At 39.5% G+C, this 21,498-nt stretch overlaps 2 protein-coding genes and 1 pseudogene across 4 annotated transcripts in view; 2 read left to right on the top strand and 1 right to left on the bottom strand.

The window, feature by feature from the left end:
* Window positions 1–2,195, bottom strand: part of TNFRSF17 (TNF receptor superfamily member 17) — a 94,764-nt gene extending 92,569 nt beyond the window's left edge. Inside the window, exons 1-2 of one of the 3 annotated variants that reach the window (XR_005657842.1) lie at window positions 1,899–2,195; window positions 40–1,262 (exon numbers count right to left, since the gene is read on the bottom strand). The gene's annotated coding sequence lies outside the window, so the exon portion shown is untranslated. Of the gene's footprint in view, window positions 1–39; window positions 1,263–1,898 lie in introns of those variants that run through there. The other 2 variants (XR_005657843.1, XM_039885367.1) reach the window with 2 other exon arrangements.
* Window positions 2,196–2,319: 124 nt separating this feature from the next.
* Window positions 2,320–12,764, top strand: RSL1D1 (ribosomal L1 domain containing 1). The gene is made up of 9 exons (XM_039885365.1): window positions 2,320–2,610; window positions 3,401–3,540; window positions 5,100–5,238; window positions 5,772–5,920; window positions 6,007–6,108; window positions 8,027–8,120; window positions 8,210–8,335; window positions 10,099–10,398; window positions 12,138–12,764. Exons 1-9 carry the CDS (start codon window positions 2,335–2,337, stop codon window positions 12,447–12,449), a joined length of 1,638 nt encoding a protein of 545 aa, XP_039741299.1. The 5' UTR covers window positions 2,320–2,334; the 3' UTR covers window positions 12,450–12,764.
* Window positions 12,765–20,638: 7,874 nt separating this feature from the next.
* LOC120620605 (uncharacterized) lies at window positions 20,639–20,757 on the top strand (annotated as a pseudogene).
* The last annotated feature ends 741 nt before the right edge of the window (window positions 20,758–21,498 follow it).

Raw genomic sequence — 21,498 nt, 5'->3', positions numbered from 1 at the left:
ACTCACTGCCCAATGCACATAGAAGCCAATACTATGACATCGGCTTTTGAGAAAAGGTTTTATTGCAAATTTGACTAGCAAGGAGATAGAGACAAGGCTCATATCTGTCTCCCAATCCAGAGTTCAGAACAAGCTTTTTGTTTTTTCCTTATTTTTCTTTATAATTTTTTCAATTAGGGCAAGCTTCAAGGGGTGGGGGAAAGGCTGGTATGTGGAAGTGCTGGCAGGGCAAGTTTTGATTGGAGAGCTTTGGAACTTGGCCATTTATGGTAAGATAAGGGGCTTCAGCACCGGATCTTCCTGGGGACAACAGACCCTTCACTTCTGAAAGGGTTCAAGTGTTCAAGTTCCAGTCATGTCCCAGTCCTTTGGTTCTGGGTGCAACTGGAGGTCAAAATTGTCTCTGCGCATGCTTCAGCTGCATGACTTGCGGTTTTGGTTTGCTGTCTCTGAAAAGCAACTCAATGTCTTGTTAGAAACAGGATAGAACCAGTTTGGGCTGATTTTGCAGTTACAATCACAGTTTTCATGGGTCAGGAATCTGGCAGCAGCATAGCTAGATGGTTCTGGTTCAGGGTCTCAAGAGTTTGTAGTCATCTCAAGGTTTGATAGGGGTAGGATCAACTTCCAAGCCCACTCAAATGGTTGCCGGCAGGCTGCCTGAGTTGCCTCAAGACATGGTAGCTGACTTCACTCACAGCAAGTATATGAATGAAGGAAAGAGAGGGAGGGAGAGATGAAGGGAAAAAGAACACTTAGTGGAAACTATAATCTTTTTATAACCTAATCTAAGTAGTGACATCCTCTCACTTCTGCTATATGCGATAGAAGCAAGGCACTAAGTCCAGCCCACAAATCAAGTGGAGGGGAATAAAGTTCAATCACTTTAGTATCAAAGAATTTGTGGGCATATGACATTTTTTAAACCATCACAATCCCACATCCAGATTATTAACTTTCCTAAAGTATAATTCATCACCACCTCCTCTTCTTCCCTACCGCCAGTCAAAAACCTTGTATCTATACAATTCCTCCAAAGTATAAACACTCAGCTTGACCATGAATTAATTCTTTAACCTACAGTTCTAACCTCATGCCTATTCCTTCCCTCTGCACATCCCTAATCCAGCCACTTACTACTTCCAAACACCACCATGCTCTTTCACCTGAATTCATGCCATTCCCTTGGCCTAGAAGTCTGTTTTTCAAACTTGAATGCAGGTGACACAACATCAGATAGCCCCAATGCTCTTTTCACAATACTAGAAAACAGTGATACATGAAGCCTAATGAAACAGTTCATAATCTTGTGCTAAAACTAAATTCTATCTTATACTAGATTCTAGGATAGACAAGTGGGAGTAGGTACCAAAGATTTAAGAACATTTCTCTCCAAGTTGATCAAAGACAGAGTCATTATTAGAGATAAGCAGCAAAACACCCTTCTCCAGCGTTGGTAACATGGAAGGAGCATTTTTAAATAACTGACATGGAAAGCTTCCTATTCCCGTTTTTTTTTCATTTCTCAAAAATTTCTATAGCTAGTTGTAAAAAGACTAGAACCATCCTCAATGTATGAAAAAGCTCCTAAATAAACTGTCGTTTACATGGTGGCCGTTAAAAAAGATGAGGCATAGCATTATGTACTGACTTGGACAACCAGTTAGATACATATTATGGAAAAGTCAACGTACAAAACAATGGGTATAGCAGGTGTTAAAAAAAGATAAAATTTAAATCCAACCATCCGTACAGAGAAGAAAAGTATAAGTAGTCCCCAGAATATCCCTGGCAGGTTCCAGGAGAAACGGGTAACAGTGGTCACCTCCGGGGAAGTGGGGTGGTAGAGACTTTCTACCGCATCCCAGCCCTGCACGTTTACGTTCAGACGCTCTTACCTCCCGCCTCTGTGAGACCCGAAGCTCATACTGGCTCTGGCTCCTCCTTCGCGCCCCCACACCGCTTAACGACGATTCTGGTGTCTCCCGTGCCTGATTCCACGGAATCCTCACCAGCCGCCGGGCGGTGCCCGCCATCCTGGCGTTCGACGAGGCTGTGGCTGGGCAGCATAGTCATTGAGCAAGCGGGTGATGGGGCCAGGATTCCCCGCTCTCCCCACGCCCCACGCGGCCTGCCCCAAGGCGGGGTCCACGGAGAGCGAGTGATCCCACCGGGTGAGTGGACAGGCCTCCTCTCCCGCCTCCAGGCGCTTGCTCGATTTCTTTAGTGGAAGAGGGAGAGAGAGATGTCGCCAGGTTGCTCCCAGCGCCTCACGGAAAACCGGAACGAAAGAGAAGGAGAGTTGCCTCAGGGAAGGGACTCCGCGACTGCAGGATGACGGACACTCAGTTTGCTCGCGCCCGCCAAACCACTACGACGCGACGTCCGGAAGTGACGTGTGGCTGCGCGTCCCGCCCCCTGACTTCCGGCAAAAGGCCTGAGCTCGCGCATGCGGACGGGGCGCCAGCTCTAGGGAGCCAGTTCTGGGATAAGGCACGCGAGTCTACACGAGGTCAGAGCGAAATGGAGGATTCGGCGTCAACCCCACCCGCAACCTCAGCCTCGACTTCAGCGACACCGGCCGCTCCGGAGGAACTGGACAAGGAGCAGGTTCGTGGCCCCTGGGGAGATGGGTTGGGAAACGGGTGGCCGTGGCCTTGCGAGGCACGGGGTGCCCGGGGCCGGTTCCGCGCCTCTGCGGACGCCTTCAGAGCTTTGGGAGGGTCGCTCATTCGCTGTGCGCCCACCGTTTCCGCTCCTTAATGCTCATGGGTACGCACCTGCTTCCCCCAGCCCTGCGGCCTGGCTCTTTAGAATTGGATTGCAGGTGTAGTTTGGGGTTCTGGAGAGACATCTGGCTCTGCTTCCCTACGGGTTGACTAGAGCCAAGTCGCTTGATTTTGCAAGCCTCAGATACCTCGTATTTAATTGGGCTCTGAGTACTTGGATGGGAGACCACCTAAGAAGACCGGGTGCTGTAGGCATAAAAACAAATAAATAAATAATAAAATAAATAAAATAAAATGGGCTTTGCAGCCTCTGCTCTCCGGGATCAGAGGACTAGCACATAGCAAGCGCTCGGTAAATGCTGGTTGCAGTGTGTCGCGCGTTTGCTGAGATTACTGCCTTCATCGTTGTGAGCAGAAGCATGTACTATCTGGCACGAAATCTTATGTGGAAGAGGCACTTGTGTTCTACGACTTCTAGAAGCAAATACTTCTGTGGTTTCTGATGGGTTCTTACATTCCTCTGATTACAGATTGCACGATCCTAGTAGTTATGGTTGGGGAGGTTGCCTACTAAAATAGAATTAAGCAGAAAAAAGAGAAAAGGTGTGGGGAGATGGGTAAATGCTAAATTAGATTGAGATTTAATTTATTTGTATATCTCCGCTTTGCAGATCAAAAAAGCAGTGGAAGCTCTTTTGGCACATTCCAGGTCCAGGAAAAATGCGAATGGATTGCTTTTGAATGAGAACGAAAATTTCTTTTTAATGGTGGTATTATGGAAAATTCCAAGTAAAGAACTGAGGGTCAAATTGTAAGTTCTGGTTTTCTACCTTTAATGTTTTTATTTGCTTGGTCAATTATGTGTAACTTTTAGCAATCACATCTTAATTTCTAATGGAAACTTTCCAAACTCAAAATAAAAATCTGAGTTGTAATAAGTAATCATGCCTAAAAAAAGCACATAGAGAATCAGACCTGCTTAAATTTTCTAGAAATTTTACCACTTTTCTGGGCATTTGGTGAACAGTTAACCTAAGCAGTTCTATTGAATCCAAAACCCAGTTTTTGAGAGAATAAAGGTTAGAATAAGTTTAACAGCTTTTGTATTTTCATAAAATCTGTTATCTTTCAGTGTCAAGTTAATTCCAAGTTAAAATCCCTGAGGTACCAGCCTTGCTCCTTTATACAAAAACTATTAAAAACTTGGCAGTGAACTCATTATAGAAAAGAAAACAGTAACAAATGATGATACATTCTTGTTGCTAGGACTGTTAGGTCAAAAACTGCCCCCCTCTGCAGAGTTACCAGATTTAACAAAGAAAAACACAAGTAATTTTTTAGTATCAGTAGGTCCCATGTAATTTGGAATCTACTTTTACTTAAAAGAATGTTTAAAATTTAACTGGGAGTCCTGAATTCTATGTGACAACCCTGCCTCTGTGTGGAGTCTCTCATTTCCTGAGTGTCGGAAAGCCAGCTCTACTAAAAAAAAAAAAGAGTGTGTAAGGTAGTGAGTTTCTTTTCTTTACCCTAAGGAGGGGTAGAGGTCAGGGCAAGAATGAATATAAATGAGAAGACCATTTTGATGGTCATGTTCTATCAGATAGTGTTCACAAACCTGCCCCAGCCAGATGGCCGCCTGTGTTCTTTATTCCACACCTTTGCTCAGGCAGTTTTTCTCTTCTGGAAAGCCTTCTCACTTTGTCTAGGATGATTTCCCAGCTGCTCACCTCTTGGTGATTTCTGCCATGGAACAGCTTTGCGGCTTACCCAGTCTCGTTTGCTAATGTGTACTGTCATCTCTTTCTTAAGCTAAGTAAATGCTTCCTCAGAACATGTAGGCTCAAACTTTAAGTCAACAAGAGAATGGTTGCATATTTACTGGTCCCTCTTGGTTTGCTCCATGTTTTCTGTTTCAGCTCTTAAGAACTATGTTTTTTATGGAGGCTAGAGTTTTCTGCAAGGTCGAGTTCTGAACCAGAACTGTCCTGATGAAAGTCGATCGTTCTAACACATTACAGTGTGTGTGTGTGTGTGTGTGTGTGTGTGTGTGTAGCAACATATAAAATAAGAGTTATATATGTGCACTGTTTTGGGTGTTCAATTATCTTTTAACTCTTGTTATATCTCAAATAGTAATTGATATTTTGGCCTATAGGTATTTGTGGTGATGTACTTCAATCTTAAATCTTTTCTGTACCATGGAAAAGTAGATATATTTTTAAATGTTCTCAGTATAGTATTTGCTTAAATGCCATAAATGAATTTTATTGAAATAACAGTGAATTTATTATGTCTTTCAAATATAAAAACATACATTCTGTCTGTAATAAAACTTTATTCTTTGGTTCTTTCTGATGTATTTTGCAGGTCCTTGCCTCATAGTATTCGATCAGATTTAGCAGATATCTGCTTATTTACTAAGGACGAACCCAATGTAACTCCTGAAAAAACGGAACGTTTTTATAAGAAGCTTTTGAACAAGCATGGAATTAAAACCATTTCTCAGGTAGGAAGCAGGCAATTAAAAGATTTGATTCAATTGAAGTGATAAGTAATACATTGCTATGTTACCTAGTATTTCTCTCCGAAGAATATAATTTTCTCTTTTTAATTTAATTCTCCCTGGCTTTAGGTAGGGGATAGTCCATCTTTCCTCTGATGGTTGAGCTGTCGAGGTTTGTTGATCCAAAAGCTCAATGTGTACATCAGTAACTTTTATATCTAGAAGATTTTACAAATAGTTGTTCACTAGGTCATTTCTCTGTACTTCCGGCGCATCCTTTATTTGCCTCTGACTTGACACTTCTCACTCTGTTTTGTAGTTGTTGATGTTATTTCTTTGGCTGAGGTCCCATCTCACTTGTCTCCATTTCTGTCCCCCGCATTTAGCATAGTGCCTGGCACATTTTAGACACTCACATGTTCACTAAACTATGGTCCCAGGACATTTTAAACTCTGAATACACGTTGTTGCCCAAGTACTTCTTCTTGTTCAGGTTCTTAACTTTTTGTGTTTTTATTCTTTCTTATGTATTCTAGATTATCCCCTTTCGGACTTTAAAAAAGGAATATAAAGCCTACGAAGCCAAGCTCCGCCTCCTGGGTAGTTTTGACTTCTTCCTCACAGATGCAAGAATCAGGCGGCTCTTGCCGTCACACCTCGGGAGACATTTCTACAACAGAAAGAAGTAAGTTTCCGAGCATCTCTGGACTCGAGCAACACGAAATCTGTAGACGTGTGTGCATGGTGTTCTAAAAGCCTATATTGTTACAGGGTTCCGGTATCTGTAAACCTTCTGGCCAAGAATCTATCCAGAGAGATCAACGATTCAATAGGCGGAACTGTCTTAAACATCTCTAAAAGTGGTTCTTGCAGGTAGGTAAAAGGCATCCATGTGTATCTGTGTTTAATATTTAGTAATGATTTTATAAACATTTTTTACAAGATAGTGTTAATGAAACCAGATCCTTCTGTTAAAACTAAAATCCATTCCTCGGACGCATTCAATTCTCTAGAACAGTGCTGTCTGATGGAACTTTCTACAGAGATGGAAATGGTCTGTATTCCTGCTCTCTCCTCTTGGAGTCATTAGCTGTATGTGGCTATTGAGTACTTGAAATGTGACCAGTGCAGCTGAGGAACTGAATTTCTAATTTCACTTGATTAATAAAATTTAGATAAGCACATGTGGCCAGTGGCTAATGGTTACCATATTGGATAGGGCATTTCTGGATTATGGATAGCAAGGAGAAGGAGATTAATGCTTAGAGAACATTAGTAGTTTTAGGCTTTCGTGTTACCAGCATCATTATTATGTTTTGAAGTGAAGATCCACCTCAGTCCTGGTTTAAACATATTAAAAATCATTTCATAAAATACTTAGTTTGCTGACTGGGGCATCTGTGGATGGGGATGGGCAGAACTGTAGGGTATGGTCCTTCCTCCCAAAGACACCCCTGGAGCCCATATGTACCCAGTGGTCACACACACCCTAAAAAAGGACCACCAAGGTATCTTGAGTCACCAGGTAAGCCAGCCCTCAGCAGTGTCTCCAGGTAGGGCAGGGTGGGGTTTGACCGGGTAAGACAGGTAAGCTCTGGTTTGGCCTTCTACCTGCAGGTGGAAAGCCGTTTAATTGAGTGTCGTTAGGCCACTGAGAAGAGTTAGTCATCAAGCCTGGTCCCCAATTCTCTGGTTATGGCCTGACATCAAAATCGTGGTTCCTGAGAAGCTGCTAGCTACAAGGTCAGAGGCCTTGTTCGTGGGATCAGTGAGTAGCCAGGAGAAAGAGGACAGATAGCACCGTGCAGGCCGATAAGGAGTAGCAGGGGACAGAAATGGAGACAAGTGAGATGGGACCTCAGCCAAAGAAATAACATCAAAACCCATAGTTTAAGGAACACTGTGGACAATTAATTAAAAAAAAAATACAAAAACCTAAACCATTTTTTCGTCTTTTTTTCCTACTTTTTCCCAACATAGTAGTTTTCTGTCTTCTTCCCCTCCCACCTTCCCCTTCCTCTCCACGCCCCCTGTACAGCCCCCTCCCACCCCCTCCTACTTGCTGTTTCTCCATCTGGGAGGCCAAAGGTATGCTTACAGGTAGTTGGCAGTGGGCACACAGAGTGGGCAGAGCCCCGTCTTTGGTTGCAGGGAGGCAGAAGCCCCAGCCCCTCCCTCATCCTACTTCAGAGACACCTGCCTTTCAGCTGCCATGGTGGGAAGGATGGGGACTGGGTGGACAGGCCGCCCCAGTGGCTGAGAACTAGGTACTTCTGGGCTTCCCATTGGGCTGTGTCTGCACTCTGCTCAACTTGAAAGAATGGGCTTGCTCTTGGCCCGAAGACCGGTACTGTAGGAGGAAGGAGAGTTGTTTGTTTTAAAGGTGGCAGCTGGGTCAGGGCAGTGGAACTTTTATAAAGGCAGGAAGCAACTCTTTTGGGGGTCATTTCTTTCAGAACAGCCACTCCTGGGGATAATTGTCCTCAGTGACCTACGTTTTCTGGAATGAAGGTAGAACACCCATCTGACTCTCCTGGCCTCACATTGTTAAGTGCCAGCTCCTCAATCATCTCTTCATGGTGTGACATTTTAGGAGCAGAGTGTTTCTAGAACATAAAAGGTGGTGATCTTCCTTTAAAATATATTTAGAACCTAAAGTTCTTAATGTTTCTACATTCAAAAAAAAATTTAGGATTGTATTTTCGTATTCCTCATACCTGCCTGTGCTTTATTTTGAAGTTGTTTTTTTTTTTAATCTTATTTATTCATCTGAAACTTTATTAAATTTCAGCACCATACGCATTGGCCATACTGGAATGCAGGTTCAGCACATCATCGAAAACATTCTTGCTGTCACGAAAAGGCTTTCACAGAAATTGCCAGAGGTAGAGTCTTATAGATGAATCAATTGAGCGATCATTTAAAAGAAACAAAACGTGTTGTTCATATTACTCTGTTTGTTTGTTTGTTTCAGAAGTGGGAGAGCGTGAAACTCTTGTACGTGAAAACCGAGAGATCAGTTTCCCTTCCCATCTTTTCTTCATTTGTCAGCAGTCGAGGTGAAGCCAAAGGAGTGCGCACCCCTAGTCAGAAGAAAAAAGTGAGCAGAGTTTTGTTTACTTGAGAGACGTAATCGAGGATGTGGATGCTGCCTCAGAAGAGACAGCGAGGTTGCCATCCCCACCTGACTTTAACCTTATAGTGGTTTTCCCGTGGTTGTGCTTTGTGTTCATTGTTCTCTTTTTATGTATGACATTAGTTAATCTTGTATGGATAAAATACAGTATAACACAAATATATTTATTGATGTTAGGTGTTTAACTTTTTACTTTCTCTTAAAAGGGCGTATTAGGCTTAGAAGGGGCCTATTCAGTGGCAAGAGGAGCTAAAAGAAAGAGGAAAACCAAAATCTAGTTTACGAAGTGCTCTGTTATTTATGGGCAAAATTTAAGACTGTGTTGAGCTAACACATACCTCTTGGTTTTTGGTTTGTAGGTTTTTGATGCCAACAGGTACCATTGCAAAAGAAGCCAGAATGAGAAAATTAAATTTTTTGCTTTGTTGGACTGATCTCCTAGTTTATTCATTCTTTCTTTAGCCATGTTAATTATCTCTAATGAGTTTTTAATTTCGGTCTTTTATTTTTTACTTCTAGAAGTTTCATGTTTTGTTCTTTTTTAAATTGGCTGTACTCTTTTTTTTTTTTTGGTTTCCTGTTAAGTATAAATAGTCTTCTAATTTGTCTTAATTCTTGGAGCATGTTAAGTATGATTATATGATAGTCATCTGATAATTCAGATAGAAGTATTGGTGTTACAGCCAGCCATCTCTGACTTCAGGTTCCTTATGTATTTGGTTATCTCTGACATGGCATTTGGAAAATTTTTTGAAGAAATAATTCAAGGTGTAGAATGAAAATTGTTTCTCCGGAAGCTGACATTTATGTCTGCCAGGTATCTTGGAGTACCTTGGAGCACTCTTGGTCTGCACCACCTGAAAGCACATTCAAGGCCAAAGGGTCCCTGAATGACAAAGCAAACCATGGCACTAAATTTACACATCTTTGCTTCCTCTTCATCTCTGCTCTGAGGGTAGAACTCATTGGGATCCCAGCTTTTCGTGAGAGGAATGTCCTCTTAGAATTTATACCTAGTGTGGATGCTCAGATTCGATTTTTCTTCACCTTGTCCCCCAACCCACCCACACAGGTCCTACAGAGCTATTAAAACAGAAGTTGGGGATCAGCAAATACTCTCTGGGCAAAAATGGATTCTGAGCTCACTCCATTGGGTCCTCATTATTAATTTCCTACAGTGTAATCAGCTCAAAGGTGCTTTTATGAAAGAAAAAAATTAAAAACAAAACATTTTGCCCTGCCTTTTTACTTGGGAGGATGATCCAAAATAACATAGACTGCTATTACCAGAAGCAGGAAGTCTGGATTTTTTGCTGTTTGTCAGCAGATTCAGTTGAGGGCTTTGTGAAGTTGGAATTTTTTTGTTTTTGGTAACAGCTTTATTGAGATGTAAGTCACATAACATACTGTGCAATTTATGATAATTCTTAACTCACCTATAAATGAAGTTGACTTTCACAAAAATCTTGACCGCATACCTCAAATATCCAGGTTCTGAATACCAATACATAATTTACCATGTAGAATGCAACTGTGGCTGTGACTCAGAAATGAAGTGGAGGTGGTGTTCAGGTGCTGGCAGGAGGGTTTGTTTGCTCAGAGCTTGTACAAGTCAAGGCCCTTTGAGAGAGCTTGTAGGTAATCAGAACTGTAAGTGATGAGTCTCGGCCATTTGTTTTCCAACAGAAATATCCCCTACTAAAATTACATTTTGGTTTTTTCGGTAGGATGCAAAGAAAATGCAAAAACAAAAAGAATATCTTCAAAAACAAAAGGAGAAGAAAAGAAACAAAAGGCTTATGAAACAGGCTAGAAAGGTTGCATCAGCCCTACCTACAAAGGAGGCAGCCCCTAAAACAAGTGATACGCCAGTGAAGGACCCTGAACCCCAGAAGAAAGAGACCTCCAAGCCTGAGAAGAAAGAGACCCGCAGAGTAAAGGCCCAAAATGAAGTGCAAGACAAATCTGAAGAAGAAATTCCACTATTGGTCCCAATAAGAAAATCTCCCACCAAAGAAAATGTAGAGGTATGTTTACTAATATTTAATATTCATCATGTAGTGATTCAGATGCCACTCTGTGTCAGGCAGGCATGGCTGAGTGATGACTGTAATAAGTGTTAACATATGGGGACACTATAGAAATCTATTTCAGGGAAAACTTATTCTACCAAAGATTTTTAAGTAATAGATAAAAAATACTTGGGTAAACCTCAGAACCCAGAAGATAGTTACCACGACCTACTTGACCCTTATTTTAAATACTGGAGTAACAAGTACTAAACACAACCTTGTATGTCCCTAGGAATCAAGGGAGACGTGACCATATTGATAATTCTTAAAAACATTGCCCATGGTTTTAAAAAGGAAGCCAGGGTGGACATTTGGGCAGTGGTTTAGTTTCTGCAGGTGAGTCCTGGATCAACTCACAGTTAGTCTTAGAAAACTTACAGGAGAAGTGTGGGCCCCGGACCTGCCCCTAAAACCTTTCTGACCACCTGCACCCAGCGGTTCTTCACAGAAATCTGACTTCATGGGTTTCAGATAAGATGATTTAAAGGAACAGAGTTTTTCATTTTTTTGGTCTTTTGATAATTTTTTTTCCTCATATTCATAGTATCTATCATATTGGAGGAAGACCTTTTGAAAACAAGGGGAGAAATAGGTCCCTGATTGTCTAGAGGGCTGACATCCCACCCCCACCCTGTGGGCAGACAGGACTCATGTCCCCTGTGGGCACAGCCTGCACTGGGGGTCCCGGGGCTATTACTGTGCTTTACCTATTATGCGTTTAGTCTTAACAGTAACCTTTAAAATCTTAAACATTATTATAATTTACATCTATTAGTGAAAATATTCTTTTTAAAGTGCCCCCAAAGCACTACTGAATTTATCAGTATACCTAAAGTTAACATAAATGGTCAGTATATTAACTATATAATTATTTTTAGAAAAAGTAAGCTGTTTTGGTTATAATGGGACTGGCAGGTAATATGTTGGAAATTAAAGAATGGAAGGTGTAGCTGCCAGGGTGATGCATGTCAAGTGCTGTAAAAGCGTTTATGCTCTTTGAACCCATCTAGGAAGTATGATCAAGGTGATAAATACGCAAGTTTCATCATCATTCACTATAGAAACAAAAAATGAAAAAATGTCCCGTATCCTTGCAATTGTTTTTTGTAAAGTTATTGAAAATGATGTTAAGAGTTTATACTGCTTAGGAAATATGAATGAAATAATTGGGAAAAGGGCATAATACTTGGCTTTTAAATGTATACCTACCCATGGGGGAAGGGTAGTAAGAGTTAACACTATTATTAAGGAGTTTTTTATATTTGATGTTTTTCAGATTTTCCATAATCTGTCATTTTATATTTTACTCAAAATTTTGTTGATGTTGGTTGGGTTTTTGGGTCTCCGCCCCACTCCATGTGCAAGGAGTTTATAGCTGAAGGTGACAGTCAGGATTATGCCACAGGTCTTCTTGCTGTGCTCCTGGAAGGTGCTTTCAGCAGACCCTACACTCAACCACTGGGAAAGTTGGTTTCCCCTTTGATTGGACCGTCAGGGTCCTCTTTACAGTTACAAATAATGGAGAATACAGCTGCCTTTCAGAATGTCGGTGAGGCAGAAAGAAAAGCCATTTCTCATCATGCCAAGGTGTGCCTTCTGGGGGCCACCTGAGTAATCAAAATGAGAACTCTTGGAGTTACACTGTCAGTTGGTTTTCTTTTCTCCCCCAGACTTAAGTTTTTTCTTTTACCTAGATACAAAATCATGCCACAGGAAAGAAGTCTCCACAAAAGGGTAGAAGAGGAGGGAAGAAGAGGAAGGCCTTAGCTTTGGAGACTCCGAAAGCGGCAGAGCCCAAAACCCCAGGGAAAGGCCCAGGGAAGAAGCCAAGAATCAAAGAAGAGGCAGAGAAGGAACAAAACTCTCCCTTGGGGAAAAAAGACCCAAGACAGACACCCAAAAAGCCAGAGGCCAAGTTCTTCACTACAGCTAATAAATCTGCAAGAAAAGCTCCCCAAACCGCCAAACAATGGTCCAAAAAACCCAAAGTGCCCCAGTCAACCTAAAATCAGTGACTCAGCCAGGAGGAAACATCAGAGCTGCGTGGGTATTTTGAAAGATACTTGGGTCCTGGCCCCCGTCAACAACCTTCTCCAAGAGCGAGGCCTAGACATAAATATATGTAAAACCCTCCACAAGTAATTCTGATACATATTCGTGAGTGTAAGAAACAGTAGTGAATCTATTTTTAAAATTGTTCTTCCATGTATTTGCTAACATAATAGAGAGAAAATACAGTGCTTTCCTGTGATTGTGTTTTTTATTAAAGTGTTAACATTTGCTTCTAAGTAAACTTTGCATTCTGTATCTTGTTAGTTTTACTTGAATGCCTATGATGTGATCTTAACTGCTTTAAACCATTTATTTATATAGGCCCCAGTACAGCAGTCTGTGCATAGATTTTCAAAGCTTGTCATTTAGGCCAGCGATGGGCTCGCTGCATGCACATCAGCCGCTGAACTCACGTTAAGTCTCAGGTCCTTGGCCGTTGTGCCAGGACAGTGTATCTTCATGGGTCTTGGCGAAGTGGTGGTCAGCCAAGGGTGTAAAGCGCTGAGTTAGCATCTGTTCGGTGAGGGACGTTAGCATGGAGCCATGTATAGGGTCACCAAATTGAATCCTGCCTGCTAGAGGCAAGAAGATACCTTCCACAAGCCCTCCTATCTTCCTCCAGATTGTCCCTCACCCTACATAGATTCACTTAGATGTGGCACCTCTCGGATAGGGGGCCTGGGAGAGGAGACCGCTAGATTTGGGTGACTCTTCAACATGCTGAGGCAGTGAATGCCTTCTCAGGTCCGGGGTCTTTCAGTGGATTTGAGTTGGGGTACACATCTCTGGTAGGAGGTGAGAGATCCAGCGTGCGTAGTGCAGGAGGACCAGCGTGAGGCATGCTTCCAGAAAACACATGGTTCAGAAACGGCAACAAGGAATAAAAGCTTCGGTTGGCTCTCTAGCAAGGTGACTTGAGATAGCTGTTGCTTTTTAGCACAAATTAAACTGTCACATAACTTTTTAAATCATGAAAACCTCTAAAATACAAAATAATTTGTAATTCCGCTGTCCTTTTAGGGTCTTAAAAATGAATATGCATCTAATGTGTGTTGTAGGGATTTAGCTTAATTGATAAGTTTTCCATGGAAACTAAGTCTGCTGTTTGGCATAAGGCAGACTCTCATGCATAATCAGATAAGCTGTTCTTTAGAGTCCACATGACAGTTTTCTAGGGATAGTTGTGTGGTTTTCTGATCTCATCCTTTAGTTATTGTGCACTTTAGTCCCCGTTGAGTATGATGCGGGTGTTTACAAAATCTTCCTGTTCTGCCATGCATCTAGTTTCTCTCTAATAAATTCTCGGTGTTCTCTATATTGAAAAAGAGATTTAAGTTTCTTGAGCAGGGTGCTAATTTTTTTTGACAAAGGCCACAGTTGAGGAATTGGTGATAATTCTGAATTGCAAATGAGAAAGTCAAATTGAGTGCTTGATTTCCAAGGCTTAAATATAGGAGACACCTTACCTGGTGGCTGAAAGGGCTATGGTCTACCCAGGGGGCCAGAAAAGTAGTAGAAATCTCTGCAGTGTATTAGTTCTTGTGGGTTAAGAGGTTGAGTATGTGGTTGATGTTTGTTTCATTGGAAGTCAGTGTTGGGTTTCTGGATCCATCCTCCATACCACAGAGATTTAATGGACAAACCCAGATCTGATGGGAAAAATTTGCAATATTTTTATTCTGAAAAAGTACCTGAAATTTAATTTGTTCTTTAGGAAGTGTAATGAGCATCAAAATTTTTAATGTTTTTAAATGCCTTGAATATATTTAAGACACTCCTAATAAAGGTCACATTGTATTTCATAATGTCCTTGAGAAATATTTAAATAAGGATACAAAGGAATTTCTAAGTCATGCTCTCTGATCACCAGACCAAAAACCCTTAATCTATTCATTTCATGGGTGTATTTAAGGGTTTAAAATAGCAAAGAACTCTTTTTGTCATTTAAATATCGATGATTCTGCACTACTGTTTTTTTTTTCCCCTTAAATTATACTGTTTTCCCTGCTTATAACTAGTGTGTTAATAGTCACAACACCAAGATTCCCAGTTAGGACTTTATGAGCCTAAGAAGTTCTCAAGCCTTGGATGTTATATTGCATGTGATTGAAGACCACAAATAAAATTCTGGTTAAAGTGAAATAATGGTCCTAGAGAGAGAAAATGGCAAATTATTTAGGTGGTTATATATAATCCCAGATTCTATGTCTTAGTAAAACACTGTCTAAGAAGTATTAACATCTGTTTGTATAACTTTTTTTTTTCTTCGTATGACTCATTTTCTATACTTGAAGTGGCAGGAAATAATCAGGGCATGGGTATAATTTCGACTCACCTAGAAAGATGTCTCTCAGCTTTCCAAAAGACATTCACTGATAATGTGAATTAGACACTCATCTTTTCATTATAGATTTCCCTCAAAATCTATTTTTCCGGTATACAATGACACCATCTCAAAAACATTGAACTCAGCCATTGAGCCATGGAGTTACATCTGTTTTCATTTTATTCATTCAGCCACCCACATATTCACACATCCTCTTTCCAGTAAGTTCCTACGAAGTGCCAAGTACGGTACTAGACTTGGAAAAGGAACACATAAAACAGCTTTGAACTTCAAGGGAATCCTTGTCTGGTTAATGGCATCCTCAGAATTAGAATCTGGTTTGCATCTCAGTACTACCCAATCATTCTTCACTAATCTTACATATAGGCAGTTTTTACACGTAGGTATTCTGGGTTTTTTTTAGGTTCACAGCAAAATTAAGCGGAAGGTACAGAGATTTCCCATATCCCTCTGCCCCCACACGTCTCCCACCAGAGTGGTACATTGCTTAAAATCGATGAGCCTACATTGACACATCACTGTCTCCCAAAGTCTACAGTTTACATTAAGGTTCTTTTTGTATTATACGTTCTATGGATTTGGACAAATGTATAATGACATGTATCCACCATAATAGTATCAAGGTATTTTCGCTGCTCTAAAAATTGTGTTCTGGCTATTCACCCTCCTCCTCTCCCCTCGCCCCACAGAGCCCCTGGCAAACCACTGATCTTTTTATTGTCTTAATTTTGCCTTTTCCAGAATGTCATATATTTGGACTCATACAGTAGATAGCCTTTTCAGACTGGCTTCTTTCATTTAGTCATATGCAATTAAGATTCCTCCATTTTTTCTCATGGCTTGATAGCACATTTTAGTGCTGAACAATATTCCATTGTCTGGAATGTTAATTGCCAAGTTCGGGACAATTATAAATAAAGATGTTATAAACATTTGTGTAGCTTTTTTGTGTGGTAATAAGTTTTCAACTGCTTTGGATAAATATCAAGGAGTGTGATTGCTGGATCACATAATAAAGAGGGTGTTTGGTTTTGTAAGAAACTGCCAAACTGTGCTCCAAAGTGACTACTATTTTGCATTTTCACCAGCAATGAATGAGAGTTCCTGCTACTCCACGTCAGCATTTGATGGTGTCAGCATTCCAGATTTTGGCCATACTAATGGGTGTGTAGTGGCGTCTCATTGTTTAATGTTATTGGTAAGGCTTCCAGTCAATGGTAGGCTATTAGTTCTTAAGTTTTGGGGGAGTCAAATTTATATGTGGAGTTTCCTCTGCATGGGGGGTTAGAGCCCTTCACCTCCTGGAGGATGGTGGGGTATGGGGAAGTTGATTTGGTATCAAGGGTGGGGGTTCTCTCTAAAGCGACTTACAAATTGGACAATGTAAACACAAACAGAAGTAAAAAGTCGAGTCCCACTGGGGAAGAGGATTCAGAAGAGCCTGACTAAAGTTCGGTCAAGTAGACTCTTCGTCACTGGAAATACCTTCAAATTTTGACCCTTCTAACTCTCCATGCCTCGTGACAAAGGAACCTGACTTATTCATGAATCCAAAGACCCAAACATCTTGGAGCAAATCATGCAAAAAAGTTGACTTCTTTTAAAATCATGACCACTACCTCAAAGGATACTTCCTACTTCCTACTGCCCTGCCTTTTGGATGTGTCCCCACTCTTTCAGCCTTAATGGGGATTAGAAGATTGTTTTAAAATATGCCTGGTTAAAGGAAAGTCCCTCCTCCTCCCTTGACTGACATGTGAAGGTCCCACCACAAAAATGATGACACCCATTCACCTGCTCACTAGAAATCCCACCAGTCAACAAGCTCTACATGGTAGCCCTTCAGTACCTCACTCTGAAATGTGAAGGGAGAGCCCAGAAACTAGGAACTGTTAGGAATGCTTCTGAACTACAAATTCAAAGACCTGTAGAGGAGACAGTGCGGGGAACAGCAACAGAAAAAAAAATGTCCTTCAGCTTACGTTTAACAATCTCAGAAATGTAGGAGATATATTGTATAATTGAAATAAGTGTCGAGTGTTATAAAGAATCGGTAAGAAAAAGCAAGAGCTCTTAGAAATTAATAATGATGGCAGAAATTAAAAATCCAAATATTTCTGTATGATAAAAGTAATGCTATGTTCAAGAAGAACCATTTACAATACGAAAAAAAAAAACAGGACAATGTCCAACAATAGAAAAATTTTAAAGATACAATAGAAAGAGACAGTGGAACATTTTGCTGTCCCTAAAACTTGGTGAAAAGAAGTCCATTCCGTATATACAATAGAATATTACTCAGCCATAAGAAGAGATGAAATACTGCCATCTGTGACAACATGGATAGACCTCGAGATAATCATGCTAAGCAAAATAAGCCAGATAGAAAAAGTTGAAAACCACATGATATCACTTATATGTGGGATATAAACCTAAAAGCAACAAACATACATAACAGACAAACATAACAAAGCAGATCAATGGCTGCTTGGGTGTAAAGGGTGGGGAGGCATTACTTTACAAAGGGGCTCAAAGAAACTTTGGGAGGCAATGGATTTTTTTTTTTAATCTTATTGTGCTGATGCTTTCAATGGTGTGTGTGTGTGTATTATTGATGACAATGCAGTATTTTATAGATATATATGTCAAAACTCATGTGCTGTTTTTTTGTGCCTCCTTATGCCTCCATTAAATCATGAGTGAAGAAGCATAGAGTAAATGAGTTTAAGCAATGTTTCCCAACTCTTTGCTGATGTTAAGAAGCCTCTGGGTGTTGTGGGATGTCCACACTCCTGGTCCCACTGCCAGAGGCTTCATGAGGCACTGGGTGAGTTGTACTGTCAACAAGAGCCCCAGAGATTCTCATGTTCAGGGAAGTTGGAAGACACGGGTAGAAATGGGCGGTAGGAGGCCAAACCATCATTAGGTGAAGACAGATAAACAGCTAGGGGAAAACAGATCTGTGATTTCCACTGTTTCACACAGGTGCATAATCATTAACCACCATATAACAAGTGTCCCCACCTGTTCTCTTCGTTAAGGAGTTTTCTCGGCCCCTCAGCGTTTTATATCATCTGGTTAATTGGGAGCAAGCCACGCTGATAGGGGAAAATGGCTTTCCATGGACGTCCATGTTATGCAATTATCCAATCAAAATCTTATCTCCTATAAAAGCAACACAAGGAGGTAGCAGTGTTTGGTGTTTCAGCTTGAAGGGTGTTTGCTGGTTTCTGTTCTGAAGAGCTGCGTTTAATACCAGGTAAAGCATGTTATTATTATTATTTTTTAATACATAAAAGTAATGGTGTGTTTTGAAGTCATTAAAAACACTCCCTTTTGTTTATTTAGAGTCACTGACCATTGTGTTTTCTCAGATGTTTCTCCTTATGACCTCTGTTGGTTTTCTCTTCTCTTAATTTGTCAATGTTCTTTGTGTATGCGTGATCTTAATTTTTTTGTCTTTTCTGTGTATAAAATGTGTTCTTCCATCTGTCACTGACGAAGTTAGGACTTTGTCTCTGGTGTCTTGTCGCATTCAAGGCATAAAAATATCCTTTAAAGCATCTCTTTCATTTTTTAGGGGAACTCAACATTCTTTCCTATTTAGCAAGTCTGAAAATATACAAAACACGCATTCAGTCTAAGGAACTAAATAAAACCAATAGAAATGGAGGAGGAATTTAATAAGGACATATAAAAATAACAAACTGGAAAGCAAATGCTATATTTGTGGATAAACCTAAAAGCATGCTTTTGGAAAACATAACAAGCACCTAAATCTTTAGCAAACCAATAAAAAAATAGCATTTTCTGAATGAGACAAGAAATGTCATGAGAAAAAAAGATCATTAAAAAGGTTCTGGACATATTCATTTCAATACACTTGACATTTTACACAAAATAGGTCATTTTCTTGAAAACAGAAGTTACCAAAATCACATCAGGAGATAGAAATTTCAATCAGACCCATCTTTCTAGAATAAATGAAAAAAGATGTTCACAGACCCACCTAAGAAAGGCCTTAGCAGCCAATCACTGTGAGCTCTGGAAGCTTCCAAATCACTTTGTAAAAATAGCATTACCCTAGCTCTAGAATCCATAAAAATCCGCATGACAAAACTGGAGCCTTTTCTAAATTAAATATATGCATGTAAAAATTCCTAACACATGACCAGATAAAAATCCCATCTTTTTTCAAACCTTTAATCACAATCATTTTCAATTACGCAAACAGGTTTTTTTAAAAAAAAAAAAACAAAAAACCTACCTACTCTCCACTTAGATGTAATAAATTGTTAAAGTTTGTTGTGGCGGTAGTACATGTGTATATAATTTGTTATCACTATAATTTGCTGAATCATTTGAGAGTAAGTTGCAGACATCATGAAATTTCACCCCTTAATTCTTGAACGTGCATCTCCTACAGTTACAGGCATTGTCCTACAAAAACTCAATACTGCCTTTGTGCAAGAAAATTACTTGTACAGTTTAATAGATACCCAGAAGGGTATATTTTAGGAACACAAGGATGGTGCCATATTAAGCAAATCATTGAAATTTATGTTGGTAAAAGAAAGGAGAAAGTCACATTTTTCAACAAATGATGAAAATGCATTTGACAAAATTCCCTAGCCAATTCTGATTAAAATTTCTCAAATATAAATAGGAATTATTTTTAAATGTGCAAGAGAATAGCAAACAGCACACAGAATTTAAGAAAATGGTCAGATAATCACAGCATTTCCATAAAAGCAGTATACAAAGCCTTGTAGTTTTCAATGTTCTTATTTTCCATTCTGTTTCAAATCTTCAAGCATCCCTGTTCCCATGGACCATAATATTTTAAGGGAACTACTCTGCACTGTCTGTATCCTATGTTGAGCTCTAAAGGTTTTCATCATGAATTAAAACAGTCACGAAGGATAGAATACTGGCATATTGTAAATTCTGACACTTCAAAATAACTTCACCACTTTTATTTTTTATTTATTTTAAAGAAATTTTAATTACATTTCACATACAGCATTATATTAGTTTCAGGTATACAACATAGTGATTAGACATTTGTATAACTTACAAAGTATTTATTGTGATAAGTCTAGTACTCACCTGACACCACACATAGTTATCACAATATAATTGACTATATTCCTTATGCTATACTTTACACCCCTGTGATTGTTTTTATAACTTGCAATTTGTACATCTTAATCCAAAGGGGTTAAGGGATCTGAAAGGATTTTTCACCCATTCCCCCAAGCCCCCTCCCATCTGGAAGCTGTTAAGATGTGTTCATTGACAGATGAATGGATGAAGAAGATATAGATATATATATGTATATATATAATATATATATTATTTATATATATAATATTATACATAATATATATAATATATTATACATATAATGTTATATATAATATACATTACTATATGTTATATATAATATATAATGTATAGTAAATATATATTATATATGATATATAATAATATGTATTATATATTATATATTATATATTATATATTATATATTAAAATATATTATATATATAATAGTCCATCGTGTATATTGGAATATTACTCAGCCATAAAAAAAGAAGGAAATCTTGCCATTTGCGACAACGTGGATAAAACTAGTGGTGTCATGCTGAGTGAAATAAGTCAGACAGAGAAATACAAATACTGTATGATTTCATGTACATGTGGAATCTGAAAAACAAAATAAACAAAACAGGAACAAACTCATAGATAACTGCTCCACAACTTTTAAATGTGTGCACTCAGTCTGACGCTTACATCTACAGCCATGCCACCCTGAACACTCCTGATCTCGTCTGATCTCGGAAGCTAAGCAGAGTTGGGCCTGGTTAGTACTTAAATGAGATACCACCTAGGAATACCAGGTGCCGTAGGCATTAAAAAAAAAAAAAAAAAATGTTTTAAAAATTTGCTTGCTGGCGCCATCATCTACTTGAACACACATGAACAAGGCCTTCTCTCACAATCTGAAACTTTGCTTTCTTTTTCTTTTTTTTACTGGATGCATCCTATTCACTCTCATCAGAATGAATCCTAATATGTTAGGCTTTAAAACTTTTTCGATCACCATATCATTGCCTTCTGCAACAAATGTCTAACACTTGCATTTAAAAATTACTTCTGAGTATAATGCTCTAAGCTTTAAGTTTCTTCTGAACTAAGTTAACAATTACAATTAGTATGCATGTGATCCAAACAACGTATAACAAATTTTGTTATTAAACATGAAAAGAAAACTTTTGTTAAGAGCTGCTCCTGCAGTCATACAATGTATATCCTTTTTCTTTTGCTTTATTCTTTTCTTCTGTTAGTGTACCTTTGCATGGAGAATTATTACTGCTAGAGCGAGATCATCAATTGATGCAGCAGCATCAATTCTCTTATAATCTTTATTTGTCACAGACAGGAGCAAAAGCAATCTCTGTCACATTGCATAAAAAGATGACAATGGATAGAATCTCATTAGAACAAAGTTTCTGAATTCTCTGAAGTTCTTCAAGGTTACATGCAAAAATCACATAATGATATTTTCTCGAGTTTTTTTTTCCTGAGCTGACAACTCCATTTATTTATTTCTCCATTTTGCTGTCAACAGCAGAGAGAAAGAGAGAGAAAGA

The sequence above is a fragment of the Pteropus medius genome, unplaced genomic scaffold, assembly GCF_902729225.1.
Source record: "Pteropus medius unplaced genomic scaffold, Ma_sr-lr_union100, whole genome shotgun sequence".
NCBI lineage: Eukaryota > Metazoa > Chordata > Mammalia > Chiroptera > Pteropodidae > Pteropus > Pteropus medius.
This window is presented reverse-complemented; position numbering and strand designations above follow the sequence as displayed.

Coding starts and splice junctions, on each gene's coding strand:
- RSL1D1 (XM_039885365.1), top strand. CDS start 2,335: ATGACGGACACTCAGTTTGCTCGCGCCCGCCAAACCACTACGACGCGA. Junction 8,121..8,209: donor TTTCACAGAAATTGCCAGAG/GTAGAGTCTTAT, acceptor TGTTTGTTTCAG/AAGTGGGAGAGCGTGAAACT. Junction 10,399..12,137: donor CCACCAAAGAAAATGTAGAG/GTATGTTTACTA, acceptor TCTTTTACCTAG/ATACAAAATCATGCCACAGG.